This window comes from Carassius carassius, chromosome 9, assembly GCF_963082965.1.
Source record: "Carassius carassius chromosome 9, fCarCar2.1, whole genome shotgun sequence".
Lineage (NCBI taxonomy): Eukaryota > Metazoa > Chordata > Actinopteri > Cypriniformes > Cyprinidae > Carassius > Carassius carassius.
Genome location: NC_081763.1, coordinates 27,226,612 through 27,247,464, shown reverse-complemented (window position 1 = coordinate 27,247,464; position 20,853 = coordinate 27,226,612). Strand labels below are relative to the sequence as shown.

General features: G+C 37.0%; 1 protein-coding gene across 1 annotated transcript; it reads left to right on the top strand.

Moving 5' to 3' along the window:
• The first annotated feature begins 3,184 nt into the window (after positions 1-3,184).
• On the top strand, positions 3,185-20,432 carry LOC132149466 (GEM-interacting protein-like). The gene is made up of 21 exons (XM_059558730.1): positions 3,185-3,449; positions 5,520-5,616; positions 5,991-6,084; positions 6,241-6,304; positions 8,725-8,850; positions 9,586-9,650; positions 10,377-10,484; positions 10,568-10,648; positions 10,728-10,889; positions 11,240-11,377; positions 11,609-11,793; positions 12,143-12,249; positions 12,337-12,396; positions 12,467-12,556; positions 12,639-12,799; positions 14,458-14,634; positions 15,857-15,994; positions 16,683-16,885; positions 17,724-18,030; positions 19,150-19,252; positions 19,555-20,432. The coding sequence occupies exons 1-21, from the start codon at positions 3,401-3,403 to the stop codon at positions 20,133-20,135; spliced, it is 3,096 nt and encodes a 1,031-aa protein (XP_059414713.1). The 5' UTR covers positions 3,185-3,400; the 3' UTR covers positions 20,136-20,432.
• The last annotated feature ends 421 nt before the right edge of the window (positions 20,433-20,853 follow it).

Sequence of the window (20,853 nt, the reverse complement as noted above, 5' to 3'; positions counted from 1 at the left end):
TTCCAGACATGAACATTGTCATTCTTAACAATAATAATCGAGAACATGAAACGTGTTATTTTAAGGCATGAAGCATGTTATTTTAACTTGAGGGATGTCGTTATTTTTAGGTCTTGATACCATTACCCTCTTCGGTGGTGTTTCAGACTGTTACTTCCCTTTATTAAAGCCAACAGCCATACACTCCTCACTGTGTGGTTTTTCTGTCGTATCATCAGGACAGCAATTAAAGGTCTTCACACATTCCCAGTTTTTGGTTCGGACTTCTTTGCTTCTTGGACAAGGAACAGCCGAGCATGCTTTAAATGTGCTAGATATGATTTTTTTTCAATGCACTGTTTAGTCACAATGTCATACTATCACTACGTATGTAACTGTGACTCTATTTCCCCAACTGTGCCTTAAAAATAAAAAATGGTTAAAACATTTTTCATTAAAAAAAAAATAGTATGTCTCTTTTTTTCAGCAGATTTGTTAGATTCTGCATGTAATTTCTGTAAACTACGGGCCGTTTAATTGTACCACTTTGTCAGTCATATCAACATCTATATCTGTCTTCCAGGTTTAATTATATCACAGCTGCGTAGCCACAAGACAAACATGATGATGCTGGCATAGACCCGCAAACCATTTTCCTGCATACTGAAGATAGATGATGTGACTACTGCTTTGAGTTTCGATCTCAATTCGCTGGTGGGTAAAATGAGCTTAAACGCGTGAGAGGATATCTAAAAAGAGAATCGGAACAAACTATTGTGTATTATAGGATGTTATGCGGTCACTGCTTATTGTACCAGTGTCATGACAGAAGCTACCATGATGTTACGTGGCTTTGAGAGACTGACTCCCAAAACAAAATGTGTTCATTAGTTAATTTATTAATTCCGTTTTTCAGTTCGTGCTGTGGATGTTGTATTGAGACGTAAAACTGATCACCGAATGTACCTTGAAATTCTTACCTGTGTCACTAAGTGCTTTATATTTGAGCAAAAGTCAAGGGTAGAGGCCTGTACAGAATGAGGTCCAGTAAACAAAAAGAGTTACTTATGCTACCGTAATTTATTTGATTAAAAATACAATAAATACAATTTAAAATAACTGTTTTCTATTTGATTATGTTTTAAAATCTTATTTATTCCTGTGATGCTAAATTTTCAGCATCACTTCTTAGTATTCTTAGTATTATCGATGTCGAAAACAGTTGTTTTTAATATTTTAATAGGAAACTTGAATTCTTTGATGAATGGAAAGTTCAAAGAAGAGCATTTATGTGAAACAATTTTTTTGTTGCATTATAAATGCAATTATAAAAGCGGTGTAACATTTTAACATTTTTTTTTCTTTGTCCATTGATGTTTTTAAGTAATTATATATAGCTTATTGTTTATAATTTTGTTTTTCCTTTTTTTTTTTTCTCTCTACTTTTATTCGAATATTGTGTTCGAATGATGTGTTATTTGTATCTGATGTGAAGCACTTTGGACACCTTGTGGCTGCTGTAAAGGGCTATAGAAATAAAGTTTGATTGATTTGATTGATTATAAATGTCTTTACTTTGTTTGTGACCCTGGAACACAAAACCAGTCATAAGGGTATTTTTTTAAACTCGAAATTGAGTTTTATACATCAAGCTAAATAAAAAAGCTTTCCATTGATGTATGTTTAGGATAGGACCATATTTGGCTGAGATACAACTATTTGAAAATCTGGAATCTAAGGGTGCAAAAAAATCTAAACATTGAAAAAAAATCCGCCTTTAAAAATGTCCAAATTAAGTTCTTAGCAATGGATATTACTTATCAAAAACTAAGTTTTGGTATATTTAGGGTAGGAAATTTACAAAATATCTTCATGGAACATGATCTTTACTTAATGTCCTAATGATTTTTAGCATAAAATAAAAATCAATCATTTTGACCCATACAATTCCTAACAGGTCAGCTGCTTAGCACAGTCTCTCAGTACATAGACAGAGTCAGAGAATCTGGTGGTTGGGGGGTGTGGATAGTTTTCGTGTATGTGTGTTATACTGCATCTCAAACCATGAAAAGGAGTGGCTGAATGCATCTGTGTGTGATTATCGCAGGCCTGTGGCAGGGGCTTGACAGGCTGCTTCTTGCTGTGTTGAGGGCTGATTTATCTCCTGATCTGAATGCATCATCTCGGGTCTCAGATTTTTGTCGACCATGGTTTCTGGTTGGCACATGTGGTGATGGTCTTGGTGACTGTCACATCATCGATGGACTTTCTGATATAGGCAGTCATTGTATCAGTGTATTCTTGAAGGCTGCCACTGTGTTACAGTCTGTGTCCTGGAAGCAATCCTGGAGTGTTAAGAGAGCATCATCTGGCAATACTGTCATCTGCTGTTTGACCAGTTTGGCAAGTTTTATAAGTGGTCGAATGTGTTTTTTTTTTTTCACATCGGACTGTTGTTTCACATTGGTCCAATGTGTTGTTTCCCCTTGTTACAAATTTCACGTGTTGGTAGAACTTTGACAAGACTGACTTTAGATTAACATGGTTGAAATCACCAGATTCAATGGAAAAGTCATCAGGGTTGTTGGTTTGTAGTTGGTTCAGAGAGCTGTGCAGTTCATGAAGAGCATCCATAGTGTTAGCACACATGTGGATATATATGCATTCACTTGAAATATCATTTTTGAAAATATGTCAAAATGCAAACCCATATGAAACCATCTCCCTGAACTAATGTCCATAGGTGTATATGTGAAAGGATTCAGCCATCAAAGAGTTATTTCACTGCTCTTCCTGTGTCTGAACCACAAGGGGGCAATGTCATCGGGAGAATGCTAAAGCAAGATTTCAGCCTCATTTATTGCTAATTCAAGTCTTTTTACTGCATAAAATTGCATATTTTTACCTATTCCAATTAAAAGCAAGGAACACAATGGAAATAAGCTATTATAGCTTATTTGATGTAAGAGCAGAATAAAATGACGTTTAGAGATTAAATAAATGAAGTTTGCAGCTCAAATAAAGTAGTTCCAAATCCAAGAGCTTCTGAAAGGCCACAAAGAATCACATACAAAAAAACATTGCAGCAAACGCTGCCACAGATTAGACAGAAATATCTCAGGCCTTAGCAGAAGTCGGGGGTGTTAGGTGTGTCTGAGAGTGATAGTGAGACAAACTTCCTCCTCATATGATGGTGAAAGAACATTGGCCAACCTTCTCTTTAGAGGAAGAGAAGTGAGGCTGTGAGAGAAGAGAGAGCGGAGTTATCAAAACCCGCAGAGTCTTCATGTCCTGTGTCAGTGTTCGGTGAAAGGTGATGATTCTGACCGAGTCTTTTTCAGATGGGGTGGATGGACTAACTGCTAGATGACAACACGAACACGGTCTGTTGTGAGCTGCTGATTCATCAGTAGAGGACTAGATGGAGGAGGCAGCAGAGACTGAACAGTTGAGGCAACCAAAAGTTCAGGGTGAGTTACATCAGACTTTGAGGAGATTCTGTTTTTGTTGTTTGTAGCCAGTCTGGCCTTAGCTTTACTCTGCAGTAGGGTATATCACACTTTTGTTCTCTTTCTTTGCATGTGTGTGCTTGCGTGTTTGTGTTACATGCAATGATCAGAGGACTTCCTGTCTTGTTCATTTTGCCTCTGTACAAAGGTTGCATGGCAAGGAAGTTTTCATGTCCGGGACATTTTGACAAATGTTCAAAATTGCCTCATCTTGGGGTGACTTATGACTTCTTTTCATGTTCAAAAAAAAAATAAATGTAAAAAATAAAATAAAAAATGCAACATATAACGTTTATTTTTGACAACCTGTATTGGGAATTTTCTTTAGTTCCTTAGTAATTTAGTTTATTTTATAATTGTTTTACAATTTTTTTTTTTTTTTTTTTAAATTCTCATTAAGTATATAACTGGATTAAGACCAGGATGTGGAAATAAACCTCAATGAGACCTCAGTGGGAGGAAATCACATGCACTGGTTTCAAATACTTTGCGATAGATGCAGTGCTTCTTGTTTCACCACTTTAAGTGTCACATGGGTCACATTTAACATAATCAGTTTGAATTAAGTATCAGAATGAGAATTGAAACAGTCTATATATATATATCAACTAATAGCATAATGTGTCAACTGACAGCATAACCGCAGTGCACACATCCTTGAGATGACATTGGCATCCGGTGGGTGATTTTTGTTAAACAAAATGGAGATGAAGAGAAAAATTGTATTCCATACAGCTGAATTAATCTCTTCATCAAAATAAGTCCTTATTGTCCCTGTAGCAGAGCATGTTAACAAACCTAGACAGGATGTGGTTGACCTAAATGGAGCCTGTCAGAGAAAAATAGAGAGAGATTGACTGTGACACTTTCTCTGCTAGTGCAGCATAAGTGTGGCACATCGCATGTTCAGAGCCATATTTACAGTATTTCAGATGTGCATTCAACTCAAAGAAGCATGTCTAAACTTTAGATAAGCAATTTACGTGTGCTTTAAATAATGCAATAAAATTATTTGTGCAAGGTGATTCAAATATGCTGTAGGCTGGCTCACATTTGCTGCTTTATCTTTATTGATTGTGTCACACAATGTTGGTGTGAGCTTCAGTAGTGTGACTTCCTGTCCTGATGTCAAGCGCGTATTTCACCGAGTCATTAATTGTTTTTATTCTAGTTTTAAGTTCCAGTTCCTGCAAGTGTTCACACAAAAGTGAATGTACTTTAACCACTATCAACAACCTTTATCACGAAGAAGTGTTCATTACACGGTCCATGTTACATATAATTATACTTTTTTCATAATATCGAAACAACAACAAGAGCAACAAAGAAACTGATATAGTAAAAAGGCAGTTATAAGCGAATGGTTAAAGATCACCTACTTTTAAGGAATGGATAGATATTACACAATATATATTTGATGGAAGAGACTTCTTTCTCTTTAAACACCCAGATAAAAGGAAATTGACTGTAATAAACTGACTAATAGTACATTGAACCTATACAAACAGACTTAATTAAATAGCAATTGGTCTGTAAGGTACAGTAGTTCCTATAAGAATTTATTAGGAAGTTAGTACTTGCACCCCATGTTAATTTATGTATAATTAAAACACACACATGCACAAAATAAAAAAAAATGAAAATGAAATAATTTAGTTTCTAGGATTAATGGCATACAATTCTATTTTTGTAACCATTTTAACATGTATGTTTTTGTTTAACTGAAAAAAATAATGTCAGTCTTGGTCATTAGTATTTTCCTTGTATTCATGGGGGGGGGGGTAATGTCAATGATTCAAAATAATTTATTAAATTAATATAATTGTATTATGATTGTATGCACCACTGGCGGATGTGCACCACGCAGAAATGCAGCAGGTGCACTCACCTGTGCTTAAATCAATGATATGAAAAATTTTCTTATATAGAAAACTGTTTTTTATATTTATATATATATAAATATATATATATATAATCAGATTCTCATTTAGAAAAATCCCATGCAGCATCATGACCATTCTTTTGTTTCAGATGGTGGTACCCCATTCCGGCACTTGGCAGAAACCAAGCGTTACAGTGAGATTTTGCGTGATTTTGATGCTAACTTGGATCTGTCATTAACATGCTCGTACGTAGACCTTTTCACCTTGTCGTGAAATAGCAGTCTTAAAAATAAAGGTTCCAAAGTTTTGGGTTGGGCTTTTTTTTCTTTCTTTCTTTCTTTTTTTTTTTTTTGCAGTGATGAACCATTTTGGGTTCCTCCAAGAACCATGTATTGAAGACATTTATTTCTTACTGTGAAGAGCATTTTAATAATCAAAAAAAATCTTTCTCCACTATAAAGAATGTTGAAGGTTCTTCATGGAACCATAGATGCCAATAAAGAACCTTTATTTTTAAAAGCATAAAAATAGTTTGAATAAATGAAATACCAGCTCTATTTTGGCTCTGTGAGAACGCTTCATTTTTAATATGTTTGTGTGGGTTGATTTGATTTCTCAGGACTGTGGATGAGCTGTTACAAGAAGCAGACTCACTGTCTTTAACCTACACTTCAGCAGACACCACACTGAACGCTGATCTGGATGATATTACAGTGAGACATGATTGATGAGTTATTGTTCCCACTCTCTTTCTCATATAGTCGTACTCCTATTTCTTAATACTTTTGGGTTCAACAATCTCTCTCAAGCAAATATTCAGAAGACTCCATGTGGTTTACGGTGAATATTAAAAGCTTTGTGTTTTTTAGGGTGAAGATGTGGAGTCACTGAAGATCTGTCATGAGGAGGAGGAAAAAGATGGAGCCGCAACCGGTAATTCTTTTGAAGACCATTCTGTAATGGGTGTTTGTTTGCTGGACATTTGGAGGAAGACTAACAGAGGTGGAAGAGTAATAAGATTTGCGATGTACAGCTTGTTTGCGCTTTCACAAATATTAGAATGAACATCACACCTCCAGCCAGGTTTATGGTGGTTGATTGATTCAACATGGTCTTGTCCATCATTTGGACATGGACAGCAGTGTCTGATCTATCTGAGAGGAGCAAAGCAAGAGTGACTGATCAGGCCCGGAAGCATCATGTCACGCCACTAAATCTCTCTTCTGCAACCTGCACTGTTTACATCTTATTAGCCACATGGACTAATTGCCCCTCGTTAACAAGATTAGCACCGGACGGTGGTTAGAGAGCAGATTAAAGCGACAGACAGCTGCTCTCTGTTTTTCCACTGATACATCTCTCTGAAAACTGTAGCGAAATAGGATAGCATGTAACATTCAAACTGTGATCTTTATATAAAACTTGAGTATAAAGTAATATATGGATATGAATTATAAATTATGAAGAACAGAGTAGTAACCAAAGATAAGATAAGATTATTTTGAATAGGTGATGGCTGTGCTGTTTTGGGTATAAAAATGAATCACCCACCAATACTTTTTTTTTTAAATCACATTTTGCAGCCTGAAATGAAGACGCACAGTTTTTGTTTTATCCAGCTGTATTTACTCACTGCATCTTATAGCATCCAAGTGAAAGATGCCGACATGTAAAAAAAAAAAAAAAAAAAAAAATCACAGTTGGAAAAAGGTTTACCCCCACCCCAAAAAAAAACTCAATCAGGTGTAACAAATGGCACATAAAGCCATTTGACTTTCAACTGTGATCCTTTGCAGTCATTCTGATTGCTCAACATGAAAAGAGCTTTCCTGGAGCATTTCAGTCCTTGGTAGTATAACTGAAGCAAACAACCATCTATGGGTGGCAAGGCACTGTCAAAAGATCTCCGGAATAAAGTTGTGGACAGGCACAAGTCAGGAGATGGACACAAAAAAATGCCTAAAGCACAGAGATGTCTATTATTAAGAAGTGTTAAAAATTTAATTAAATCATATATCATGTTCCATGAAGATATTTTGTAAATGTCCTACCATAAATCTATCAAAACTTAATTTTTGATTAGTAACATATACATTGCTAAGAACTTCATTTGGAAATCTTTAAATGTGATTTTCTCAGTATATACATTTTTTGTTTTTGTTTTTTTGCATCCTCAGATTCCTGATTTTCAAATAGTTGTATCTCGGCCAAATATTGTCCGATCCTAATAAACCATACATCAAAGGAAAGCTTATTTGTATAAATTTCAAGGTCCAGGCTCACATATATTAATTTTAAATTGTTAATTAACAGATGGCTTGGCTGATCAGTATCATAATTCACCCCAGTATCTGTATCTTTCACATCACCATAATGAGAATTTCTTTTTGATTTTTTTTTTATACATCACGGTTATGAGAACTAAATGTTCTTCTATTGCAGTGTCCCGATACTTTAAAAAAAACATATGTAATTGTTCATACACTATATAACTATTAGAAAAACAAAAAGAGAGAAAGAGTGTTAACGAGAGTGTAAAGTAATGATGAGATACTGATTTCTTCATATCAGGAAGTCAACCCCACCCTAATCTAAAGCCCATCACTCTACAGTCTGTTACTGTGCTGGATTATTTCCCCTCCCCTCTGCAGCACAGTAAACATGCACACACACATACATACATACGCGTTAACATGACAAGACAGGAAGTATGGCAGGATAGAAGTTTGATAGAGACACTCCAGCACAAATTGGAGGGATGATGAAGAAGATTAATGTTTTAAGTTCTGATGTTTTGATCATATCAGATTTTCAGCATTTAATGGACAGGGAGGAGACAGCAGACAGAGGGAGGGTGAACTGTCTCGGTCTCTGTGAAATCCTCACGCACTCACTGCCGAGTCCTAAAGCATTATGGACTTCACTGAGCGAGCTCAGGAGTTTCCTATACACACATTTTGCATGGATATTAAATTACCAATCAGGAATATTGTGGTGGAGAGTCGCAAGGATTCGACTTTTCCCTTGGACTATCATAAATGTAGATTCTGTGCTTGTTTACGACATCTTTAGCAGACATTTGGACAGTGATAGCTTGCTGCATAGTTTTTAACAATTAAGTTGCTTTTTTTTGGCAAAGGTCTGTGTTGTGATGGCAGTTTACTGCATCTCAGCGATTTCCAAAGTTTGGCCTTTACGTCCTTTGAAGATACAAGAGATTTATCCTGTATAGTAACAGCCAACAGGATCAAAAAAGCTGGCTGAGGACGAGCCACTGTCAGTCCCGAGCGGGGTTTAGCTTATTAGTGTAATGCATGCACACGATCCGCTGATGCCGATGTATTCCCCCTCAGCCCAGGATGCCGACCTGACCCTGTGTCGCTGCGAGGGGGGCGTGGAGCTCGCAATGCAGTACGCCAAAATGTGGTGCCGTTATGCCAAAGACCTGCTGACCTGGATGGACAAAAGAATCAGTCTGGGTGAGTGTTTTAAACTTAGTTTTTGATTATGTGAACTTTTGACAAGTAGTTGGTGGAACATCGAGAAACATACATCCACTAACTGTGAGAAAAATACAATATACAATATGAACAACAACTTTAATGGGATGAAGTAACGTTTAACACGTCATCTCTCACAGCGCCCTCTAGTGGAAGGATACTGATAGGTTCCTGCAAGTGTCTAATGCTTTTAAACCCAACACCGATTATTTTTAGGGCCACAACAAGAAAATTAAGAGGTTTCATATGTCAACATACAAGCCACTAATAACTTGTAGCAGAAATATTGGATATTTGTACTATAATCTAAAGTATGTTATATGGCCAGAGCAATAAGAAACAGTACTTATGCTCAAAACATGAAACAGAGCCAAGGCCAGGTGTCAGTAATAATGAATGAACAGAACAGGGAAAGCACTACATTGCCACTGTAATACATGAGTCGGTTTGGTGTTCTTGGAATCAGTGATGATGAATTGAGCTGTAATGCTAATGGGTTATGGCCCGATACAGTTATGTCACCTAATATACATTTGTTATGTCACAGTTATGTCACCTAAAATAATATATATTTTGAAACACCCTGTTCTGTGTCCATCATTGCAGATGCAAACCATTTCTATCGTTCAGTCGTATTTTCCAGCCACCTCTTTTTTCAACCATTATGATTCAGAGCATTATGTGATAATGAAAATCATATTGTTTTTTTTACAGAGCAAGAGTTTGCAAAGAGTATTATGAGAGCGGCAGATGCGGCCAAATCATGTGTTTCCCAACAGGTAAAAATGTGTGTGTGCAAAACGTGAGTTTCTTCTGCTATTGGTCATTATGGACTTTTAAAACACACGTTTCATACACTAACTATTTTTATTTTGTATTTGTTTTCTACTAACAATATTAAACAGTGTATATACATGCGTGCAGAAGAAATCTGTATTTTTATTTAAGGATTTTTAAAGGCATTAAAATATGCACAACATTGCATAGCATGGAAATAGTGGTAGAAATAACATTTAAAAGACTCCTTTGTATTGCTAAGGCTGATTTTATAGTTAGCAGCATTTCGTATATATTAAATACACACAATTAAATAATATTAAATACTATTTTGTTTAAGGAAAGGCACATTTGACACTTGTCTCTTTGGTAAAAAATAAAAGAAAATTATTATTATTATTATTAAAATTTTAATGGCAATGACACTACAAAAAGCCGTCATCCTTAAAAGAAATACACCATTATTTTAATATTATTTCATACACTTATAGAGAAAAACACAAAAGTGGCAAAAATAAATGATGAAGGAATGGCTTCAAGAAAAATGCAGAAAAAGTTCAAAGGACTTTAATGTGACTTTCACGTAACAAAAAGAGAAAAAATAAAATTTCGAAACACCCTTGTATCCCTGAATAAGCACCTTAAAGTAGCTTCTCTGTTGTCCTGTTGCACGAGGAATATATTGTTCATCGTCAGCCTTAATGGATGTGTTTGGACGCATTCCACAGGACATGATGCCTCTGCAGAACATCTACACACAGGCGCTGGAACATGATCTGAAAAGCAGCACATCAGCCAAACAAACTGCTGAACTCATTCAACAGCGCTGCTACCAGGTGCTCCATCCATCTGAACAATGCTTACAACAAATGCAAGAAATGAAACATAATAGGTAACTTGTGGGCTATCTATCCCACAGGCTCTCTCGGCCAAGAGGAATGAAATCGACAAGTGGCGACGGGAATTCAAAGAGCAGTGGTCAAAAGAGCAGAAGAGGATGGTCAGTTCATACTGCTGGGTTTGAGGATGTGTGTGTATTTGCTGAGGTCAGCTTTTCCTGATAATATTATGTGCGTTAGAATGATGCTGTGTCTGCGCTGAAGAGAGCAAGACAGCAATACCTGCAGCGCTGTGAGGAGCTGGAGAAGGCCAAAGCCATGACGGCCAAAGCTGAAGAGGACACGGGGGGTTACAAGACCCTGGACAAGAGAAGGAAGACCAGAGATGACACCCAAGTTAAGGTAATCATGAGTATATGGCTCATTCTATCAATTCACATCATCAAAAAAGTACAAAAACAATAGGCTTTTGCGATAAAATTACTGTCTCAGTTTATATATTACATGCATCTGCTAGGTGCGAAACCTTAAAGGGATAGTTCCCTTAAAAGTGAAAATTCTGCCATCATTTACTTGCCCTCAACTTGTACAAAAACCTGTATGGGTTTTTACTTCTGTTAAATACAAAAGACAATATTTTGAAGAACAAAAAAATAAAATTGCTGGTCCCCACTGATTTCCACAAAACTATCATAGAAGTTATAAGAAGATATCCACTATGATATTCATCACTGTGCTTTGCTACTGTGCAGGTTACAGAGTCTGAGCAACTGTACAGGCAGTGTGTGTGTGAAGCAAACAACCATCAGAAAGAGCTGGAGAGGGTGAAGCGCAAAATCATCGTCCACATTCGCAAGCTCATCTGTCAAGGAGACACTGTGCTGAAAGAGGTTAGTTCACCTTATTCAGAAAAGTAATCATCAATATATAAGTCTGCCATATCTAGAGGCCGAAATATTATATATAAATATTATGGATTACACTGTTAAGTAACCACTCAGAATGCTCTAGCAACCACAAAAACACCATAGCAACTGCAATGTGAAAAACTTTTGTACTGAACATTATTTACATTCATCCATGGATTCTTGATTAAAGTCACTGTCTTATTCCTCTGTCAGGCAACGGTGAACATGTTTTATTACCAGCGGCAGCAGACTGAGCTGGTTCCTCTGAGCTATCAGAACCTAGAGCTGACCTGCAGGCCCTGTGAACCAGGTGAACCCTACCTGCACTACATCCTGGGGAAGCACCTGGACGAACACCCTCTCCGCAACTTCACATTTCAGGAGTTCAGAAACAAGAGGTGAGGACACACAAGGCTTAGAACACACAAGACCTGTAACTTAAAAGTTGCAGGACATCAGTTTTTAAAAAAATGTATGTATGCATGCAAGTATGGGCAAAACTTGCCCTCAAAGTTAGTCAAATAGTAAAATTGAGGGCAAGTTTTTGAGAAATCAAGAAATATTCCTTGGTATATTCCAAGGTACTTTATTTATGCTATTGTAAATGTCCAGTTGCTAAAGCCCAGTGAAGCTTATTGTGAACAGAACTGAATTGCATGTGATCTCAGTCGACTAAACCACATCATCTGAGTTGTATTTTGGTAGGCTATATCCATTAAACTGCTGTTTACCCCTTTAATTTCACAGATCCCCACCAACAGGTCAACGTAAACAAAGCACTCCTCCAAGTTACCAACCAGATTCATATGTGCTACCAGAGGAACTGAAACACAGCAGCAGTTTAGTAGACGGACGTATGTCTCCTCGCTCTCAGTTTCTTACGTGTGACTCATCCAGATGTAGTGCACTTGAACATTTTCATGTGATTTGTTGATGTACAGGACGTCCCGGCCACAGTGACAGAGACAGCACCGGAAGTCTTGAATCACTGTCCAGTCCAGGTAGGGAAAATCTCTTATGAACATACAGTATGAAGTATCTTATGATTAGTAATATGACTCCTCTCTGAAGCTCACGGGAACCGTAAGCTGCCCAAGGCCTCCTCCACGGGAACCATGTCTTCAGATGATCCTGATGAGAAAGACTCTCTGCAAGAAGCAGGTGTGAGATGCTTTTCATCACTTTCTGCATTTTTATGGCTGACAGTGCAGTTGCTGACTCTTCTTCTTGTGTGTGTTTGCAGAGAGCGAAGAGGGTTTGTCTGATAGCAATGGAATGACATGCAAACCACGAAATGCATCACGTGCCGCACTGACCCACAGACTGAAAAAAATGAAGAGCAAGATGGTCAAGTGTAAGCAATGTGACAATTACATCCTGGTCAACGGGATCGAGTGCGAAGAGGTGAGTGTCAGAAAAGAGTGTGTAGCTATTTGGTTAAAGATATAAGCAGTGAATTAAAAGGCAGTACACTTTAACCATATTTACTTCATTTTGATGGTCCTTTTTTAACATTCTGTTGACGATAAGTAATGTGTGCAACATAAAATAATAGGTGCACTACATGTGTACTAACTCTCATCAGAGTGTTTGCTTAATATCTGCTAACTCTTTATTGTCATGGTCTCCCAACAGACATTCTACTTACTATATGTAACTTTGCAAGTACATGTCAACTTATTCTAACCCTAACCCTACCATTCTACTAATACTCTATTAGTACTCTGGTGAGAGTTAGTAGACATTTAGGTGCAACGTTAGTTATGGTCAACAGAATCTGTTAAAGGGACCATCAAAATAAAATGAAACTGACAGATGTACCTAAATCCTATTTAACTGGGTAGAAACACTCTTAAGTTTAACTTATTGCATTTACCGTATTTTTCGGACTATAAGTCACACCTGAGTATAAGTCGCATCAGTCCAAAAATACGTCATGATGAGGAAAAAAACATATATAAGTCGCAATGGACTATAAGTCGCATTTATTTAGAAGCAAGAACCAAGAGAAAACATTACCGTCTCCAGCTGCGAGAGGGCGCTATATGCTGCTCAGTGGTAGCCTACAGGAGCACTGAGCAGCATAGAGCGCCCTCTGGTGGTTGTATACAGTAATGTTTTCTATTGGTTCATTTCTCTTGGTTCATGTCAAATTAATTTTGATAAATAAGTCGCACCTGACTATAAGTCGCAGGCCCAGCCAAACTATGAAAAAAGTGCGACTTATAGTCCAGAAAATACGGTAATACAAAATAAAGTTTACAATATACAATAAAAATACAAAATATAATACATTTTGATTTAGTTATAAATAACTAAACTTGTATCTTTTTAGAAATGAAACTACAGTAAAATATAGATTAGAATATAGATTGATTTAATACAGTAGATACAGTATATTTGGAGTTCATTGCTGTATACTCATCATTATATATATATATATATATATATATATATATATATTCAAAAGTGTAAGATTACTAAACAATGGTTTTTCTGGTTATGGGTAGAGTAGACAAAAATTAGGATGAATAAAATAAATTCTATTTGAAGCTGAATATGAAATCTTGACGTTTCTACAGAATCATATCATCAAATAATCTCAGAGCTAATGGTAGGTCTGTTGTGCAAGGTTTATACTTTATCCTTAAACACTGTTATTCTGTGGAGAAAATAAATATGATATCCTGTTGGACTGTGATTGTTATAATACTGCCAGAAAGGTTTTTATTCAGAATCACGTTTAAGTGGAATATCTTGTAATGCATCACCTGAATGTATTTTCGATTATTTATTTTTTTGTCTTAAAATGTTATATATAATAATTAAATTCTTTGGATTATGATGCTGACCTTAAGTTTACCTTGTAAATATCCTTGATGCTAACAAACAAACAAACAGAAAATAAATGGGTTTTTTACTTGGTGAACCCAGTTTATTTCTGGTGATGTACTATAAGTAGCTGGATATGATTATGCTGCTAATAAAAGAAAAGAGCCATTCCTTATCTCACTGTACACTGGTCAGAACATGGCAGACTGACAGCTGCTCTCTCTTGCCAGTGTGGCCTTGCAGTCCACAGGAAGTGCCTGGAAGTGTGCCAGATGGAGTGTGAACACAGGAGAGGCTTCATCTTTGGGATGGAGTTCTCCCTGCTTCCCAGAGAGATCCAAGACTCCGTGCCCTTCGTTGTCCTGCGCTGCACCGAAGAGATTGAGAGCAGGGCTCTCGGAGTCCAGGTAGAAACTCAGTACATTGATATTATAATGTTGTGAAGAGATGATGGTGCTTAATATAGTCACAATCAAATGGAAGTAGCAACAGATCTTTTCTTCGGTATTATGTACACAGTTGTATTGTATTGATATGTATAAGATTATCGAAAAAAGTAGGATCTTAAATGTAGGACATGACATGAGTCAGTCTGGAGGCTTTGGTTAGTTGGAGTTAACTAAGTCGCCTAGTGCTTTAATATCTGTAACGATTTTAAAAGTTGCGTCGTGTGCAGAGCAGTTGAAGTAACTGCATCATACACTAGAGGGCTGCATTGGGATTGAGTCCCGCCGGGTCCTGCGGGACCCAACGCAAATCTCGCGGGAGCGGGCGGTTTGAATTTTGCTGCGGGCGGGAATGGGCGGCTAAAAAAACCCACCGCGGGATAGGGAGGTTGCCTGACAGCAATATTGCAAAGTGATTCATTTGTTAAATTCATTCATTAACGTTGTTTATTTTATGTTATTTATTAGTGTTGTTTTTTGAGCACAGCCCCTCGTTGCCATTTGTTAATTAGGTCAAGAGGCGTGATGATGCCAGTGTTATTGAGCAGGCTGCCTAAGTTTGAATGTTTTTATTCTTATATGTATTTTTCAAACAGAATACCTGCAACACTTGGCTAATAATTGTAAAATTGCTCTTTTTCATGTAGCCTAGTTTATCATATTATGTATATTTTTTTTGCAAAGCAGTCTATTTTTATGTGCAAAGTTTTTGATAAAAACGAAATTATATTCGAATGTATTGTTTTTTTTTTGTTTTTTTTTTGTTTTTTTTTACATGCAGGCCAGGGAAACGAAACAAACAACCCCATGAATCTCTTTAATAATATCAATACAAATACGTGTTTTTTTTTTTTCTGCGGGACGGGAGAAGACACAAAATCAATACATCTCTATTATTGTGCGGGAATAAATTCTCAGAGTTTTGCGGGTGCGGGCGGGAGTGGACATACATATTGCGGGAGCGGGCGGGAGTGTAACACATACGTTGCGGGAGCGGGCGGTAATGGTCAGAAATTCAGCGGACGCGGGCGGGAGCGGGATGAAGCAAACAGTCCCGCGCAGGGCTCTATCATACACCCTAGCACCATACCAGCAAAGATTGCGTGGGCAAAGACGAATCAAACTTTAAGAAAATGAAATAACCTCATTGTCTTCGATCTCTTGTCCTTTTCTCTATATCTAGGGAGTTTACAGAATCAGTGGATCCAAACCTCGCGTTCTGAAGTTATGTCAGGCTTTTGAAATCCAGAAAGACCAAGTTGACCTGGGTGACCTCTCACCGCATGACATCACCTCCGTACTCAAGCATTTCTTCAAAGAGGTAAAACACACACACACACACACACACACACACACACACATAAAAAAGTACAATTGAAGTAAAGTAAAACAAAAATCTATTCTATTCTATATATGATATGAAAATTGATAGCCTGAATGCACTGTAAGTCGCTTTGGATAAAAGCGTCTGCCAAATGCATAAATTTTAATTTTAAAATTTAATTTAATTTAAATTTATCTCCAGTCATTTTCTCATTACCTAAAACCAAGGCTGTTGCCATTTCTTGAACATTGGGTGGACCAATATTTATTTATTTTTAAGGCATTAAATAATAATGAAAAGATTTAAAGAGATTTAAGGGAATAAAGAAAAAGAAGATTGGTAAAAAAAAAAAAACTAGTATTGTAAATTAATCCATTTGAACATTTTGAACATTTTAAAACACCCACACCTTCCCTTTTAATCTTATTCCAATTAACAAATAAGCAAAATAACTTGTCTTGTACAAATGACATGAATAATGTAAATGTTAGCCTATATTGTCTGTTATAACAACTAACAGAGTGGTATGTAATGCAGTGCAGCTGGGCAGCATGAAGAAAATCACATATTGGGGGGACAAATTGGCTATCCCTTTTTTATGGCCTTTTTTGTATCCCTCAATGTCTATTGTGGATACAACTCTGCTTTTTAAACATGCGTAACACATCATCTTCCTCTTTCACAGCTTCCAGAGCCTTTACTCACCTTTGACCTTTACAACGACTTCATCAATGTGGGTAAGGAGATTCAGAGGCTCAGTGAAAAGGAACATGTTGCCGAGACTGCTGGGATTGTGGAGAGTATTTTGGTCAAACTCAGAGAGCTCATCGGACGACTGCCTTTGTGTAACTACAACACAGTTCAGCACATGATAGCCCACCTGAACAGGTACCATACTGTGTGAAATCACATTACAGTGTTTCCTAAAATTAGCTAAATACTTCATGTGCATCTGAAATCAGCTCATTCTTCGGAACACTAGCGAAGATTGTCACCCAGCAAACTTTATTACGTTATTATCGTTTACTAAAATGGAAACAATTAAAAAAAAAAAAAAAAAAAGTTTGGGCTAGTTGCCAAAGCAACATTTCTCTGTTTTTTTTTAGTTTACCTAAAATAACTAAAACTAAAACCAAAATGAAAAATTAATAAACACTATATAGACGTTAAGAAAATGACAAAAACACAACAAAATAACTAAAAGTTTAACTAAAATAAAAATGAAAACATAAAATATACAAATAAAACAAATTGAAAATATGAATAAAAAACTATAATAGTATCGCAATGATACTAAAATAACACTAGTTCATCTACTTGTAATTTTTTTGACAGTATTTCATCTTTTAGATACTATTTAGAATATATTTCAATATGGTATTACTGAGAACAAATGTAGCAAATTGTCATCTAATTCAGTGTTGTACTATGTTAGGTCAAAAAGAGTATTCAAACATGTTCAGATTGGATTGTATGTACCTATAGATTTGGGTGTAATTGTGTTTGAGTGAGAAAAGAATTCATGTCATTTATTAGTAGTCACTGAATGCCAAATGTAGTGCCAAAGCAATGGAAAACGGGCCACAGTTTAGCCCACGAAGAATGTAATTGTGCTCACTGTGTGAAGTTTATAAAAAGAGACCTACGTATTGGAAAATGGAATTTAAGTTACCACTCATCTAAATAATACAGCTCGCTACTAATGTCACTTTCACTTTCACTTCAGGGTTGCAGAACATTTTGAAGACAACAAGATGTCTCCAGGAAACCTGGGCATTGTGTTTGGCCCCACTCTCATGCGGCCCCTAGTGTCAGGAGACGTGTCGATGATCGCTCTGCTGGAAACCAGCTATCAGGCTCTTCTCGTGGAGTTCATGATCTCACACTATGACCACGTATTTGGTCCCGCAAAGAGATCCAGCACGCCTCTGCCTCCGCCTCCCAATGCACCCCTCCCAGACACCCCTCCCAGAGCCTCCTGTTCCTCTCAGGATGCTGGAGCCTCAGCCAAGGAACGTCCACGCTCACTGGAGGTAGGCAATAAGAACTCGACTTCACGCAATCAGCAGCTTCATGCCAAGTCAAATAAACACAGGCCGTGCTTTAAGCTGGCTGTTGTCATGACAATGCTAAAAGCTCACCTCGGGTGGACGTGCCCATGCGGGCGACAGAGTTCATCTTGATCTGCTTGAGCCTCTCTTGCACCGCTTGGCCCTTAATTGTCCCGCCGTGCCCGTGGAAAGGCCTGGAGGGATTAAACGCTTATTCTGTGAAGATTACTTTTGCTTGCCTGTGTGCTTGTGCTTGTGTTAGAGCCTTACCCCTGTTGCACTCTGCTTTAGTTCCTCACCAAGTTGTTTACTACATGAAAGTTTGGAGGATGCTAATAGTTATGCTATTAGACTAGTCTCCTCTATCTGGAGCAGTGTAACCATGTAAGAAATTCTCATTAGCAAGAACCAAAACAAAAGTTCAGAAGGTCAAAGGTTTCCACACGTTAAGATAGTTTAGTAGTTTCCTCCAAATAGTTTCTCACAAATACCATAGAACTGAACCAGCAAATTTAATATTACCAACACTGATCGGCAGATGTATAATAGTATGATACATTTTTATACAAGAATAGTATTGCTAATAAAAAACAACCTGAAAAGTCTTGTCTTATTATTAAAAATACAGTAAAAACAGTGAAACTTTGGAATATTTCAGTTTAAAATAACTTCTCTATTATTTTTTATTCCTGTGATGCAAAGCTGAATTTTCAGCATAACTCCAGTCTTCAGTGTCACATGATCCTTCAGAAATCATTCTAACATGCTATATTATTACAAGCAATGTTGTAAACAGTTGTGCTGCTTAATACTTTTGTGGAAAGCATGATTTATTTACTAACTGAACAACTGTTAACAGAACAATTCATTTGAAATAGAAATCTTTTGTAACATTATAAGTCACACTTTTTAAATGCATCCTTTCTGGATAAAAAAATCTTACTAACCCTGAAGTTTTTAATGATAATGTAAATTATAAATGCTTTATTAACAAAATAATACTAAAATATTATAATATAGCGATTTAGAAAATCAAAATGATCCTTCTGCCTTATTGGCTCTGAAGCCAACTTATATTCCAAACTTTTATCATTTTAACAGAATCGCACTATCAACAGAGATTCAAGTGAGGGTTATATTTCTGACAAGTCATCATCCAATGAAGCAATGGACCAGCTGAGCCCAGAAGCCAATGAGAGAGCAGGTAGGCGGGCTTTAAAAAGACATTGACCTTCAATATCAGCTAGCTGCTTGTGCAAACTATTTGCTCTGTGTTTTTGTGCCTTTGCCAGTCATTTCCTTCCTGTTGTCTTAAGCAAAGCTCTTTCAATCAAACTGTTGACTACTATAAGATGCTCAAATATAGTTTTTGTTCTAAATGTGTGAATAGATTAGAGACATTTTTCAAAACCACTTGATTATAATCTATATATAATCTTTAATTAGAAAAGAGAAACTTGTAAAAATTTGTACTATGATATTGGTTTTGTTCTGTATCTCTTCTAGTCCTGGCTATGAGGGTGACAGCATCTCCTCAGATGTATTTGGAGCAGGCTGCAGAAAGTCAATTACAAACTCAGTCGAGGGCTCACTTCAGCAGGCAGCCAGTGAAGTACCCCAGACAGGGTTCGGCAGGAGCGCAAATTCGCACAGCAGGCTCTCAGTCACAAGATGAGGATAATTCTGGGAGCAGGGAAGAAGTTGTTTCAAGAAGCACAGACAGCAGTCGCAGTTCATCTCCTGAGCCTCAGACCCCAATGAAAACTCACTGCCGACTACATGAGACCCCCATCCTGCAGAATAAGACTGGATACACCCCTGAGAGTCAGACTGCACCTCATGCAGGGGTAAAAAGAACTGTATCGGATGAGGGGGTTAAAGCAGTAGCTTCTGCATTCAAAGAACATGTGGGAGAAATGGGAAAACAAAATACCAACCAATCCAACAACACTCTGGGGGGGGGAGAGCGCCTGATCCGATCCTTGAGAAGGCGTCCCACGGAGGAGAAAAAGACCCAAAAAGTTCTGTCCGGACTGAAGCTAAAGCACAGTGATTCAGGGAAGGGCGAGCAGCTCCATTTTGTTTGACTGTAATTGAAGCAGAACTGAAATGTTTACTTAATTTCTGGAGTCCCTTAAATTCACTGGAATGCATCCCATTTCGGGCTGTAATATATTTTTTGCATGAACTGCACATTTTTCCTGCTTTCCTGCACATGACATAAATCGCAGTACAGATGGTAGTTTCCATTCTCACTGAAAATTTGCCATAGATTTACCTATGTTTATTTGAGATGCATACACAGCCTTTCTTGTATAGATGTCTGATGCTTAATCATGACTCCTTTGGGATGAATATGTAATATATGGAAACAAAACAAATAACTGGCTACTTGCTGTTTTCAGATTCTTCAAAACCACACTGTTTTTAGTATATCTACATTCTTAAACAACAGCACGTCTGTTTCCAGAATTTTTATATTTGATAAATCGCAATAATAATAGGCTAATTCATAAGTTTAGCAGATTTAGTCTACGCCGTAATATAGAGCTCTAAGCTGTAATAACTTTAGAATGCCACTAAAATGATAGGCTAAATTAAATGATGTTTAACAGATCTTTAGGTTTAAAGTTGGAAATTAGTTAGCCTAATAGCTAAAAATGTCATAAAGTTCGATGAATTCAAGTTCTTGCATATCACCTCCAATGACTCGTGTAGGCTGACATTAAATGGGGAGAATTATTATTTCAAACACATCAGGGCCTACTTTATAATGTTATGCGCTAACTGTCAATCAACCTGCTT

Bases quoted from the DNA above. Each gene is read 5' to 3' on its own strand.
- LOC132149466 (XM_059558730.1), top strand. From the start codon at position 3,401: ATGGAGGAGGCAGCAGAGACTGAACAGTTGAGGCAACCAAAAGTTCAG. The intron at 10,485-10,567 runs GTGCTCCATCCA...TCTATCCCACAG, and splicing joins TTCAACAGCGCTGCTACCAG to GCTCTCTCGGCCAAGAGGAA. The intron at 11,794-12,142 runs GTGAGGACACAC...TTAATTTCACAG, and splicing joins CAGGAGTTCAGAAACAAGAG to ATCCCCACCAACAGGTCAAC.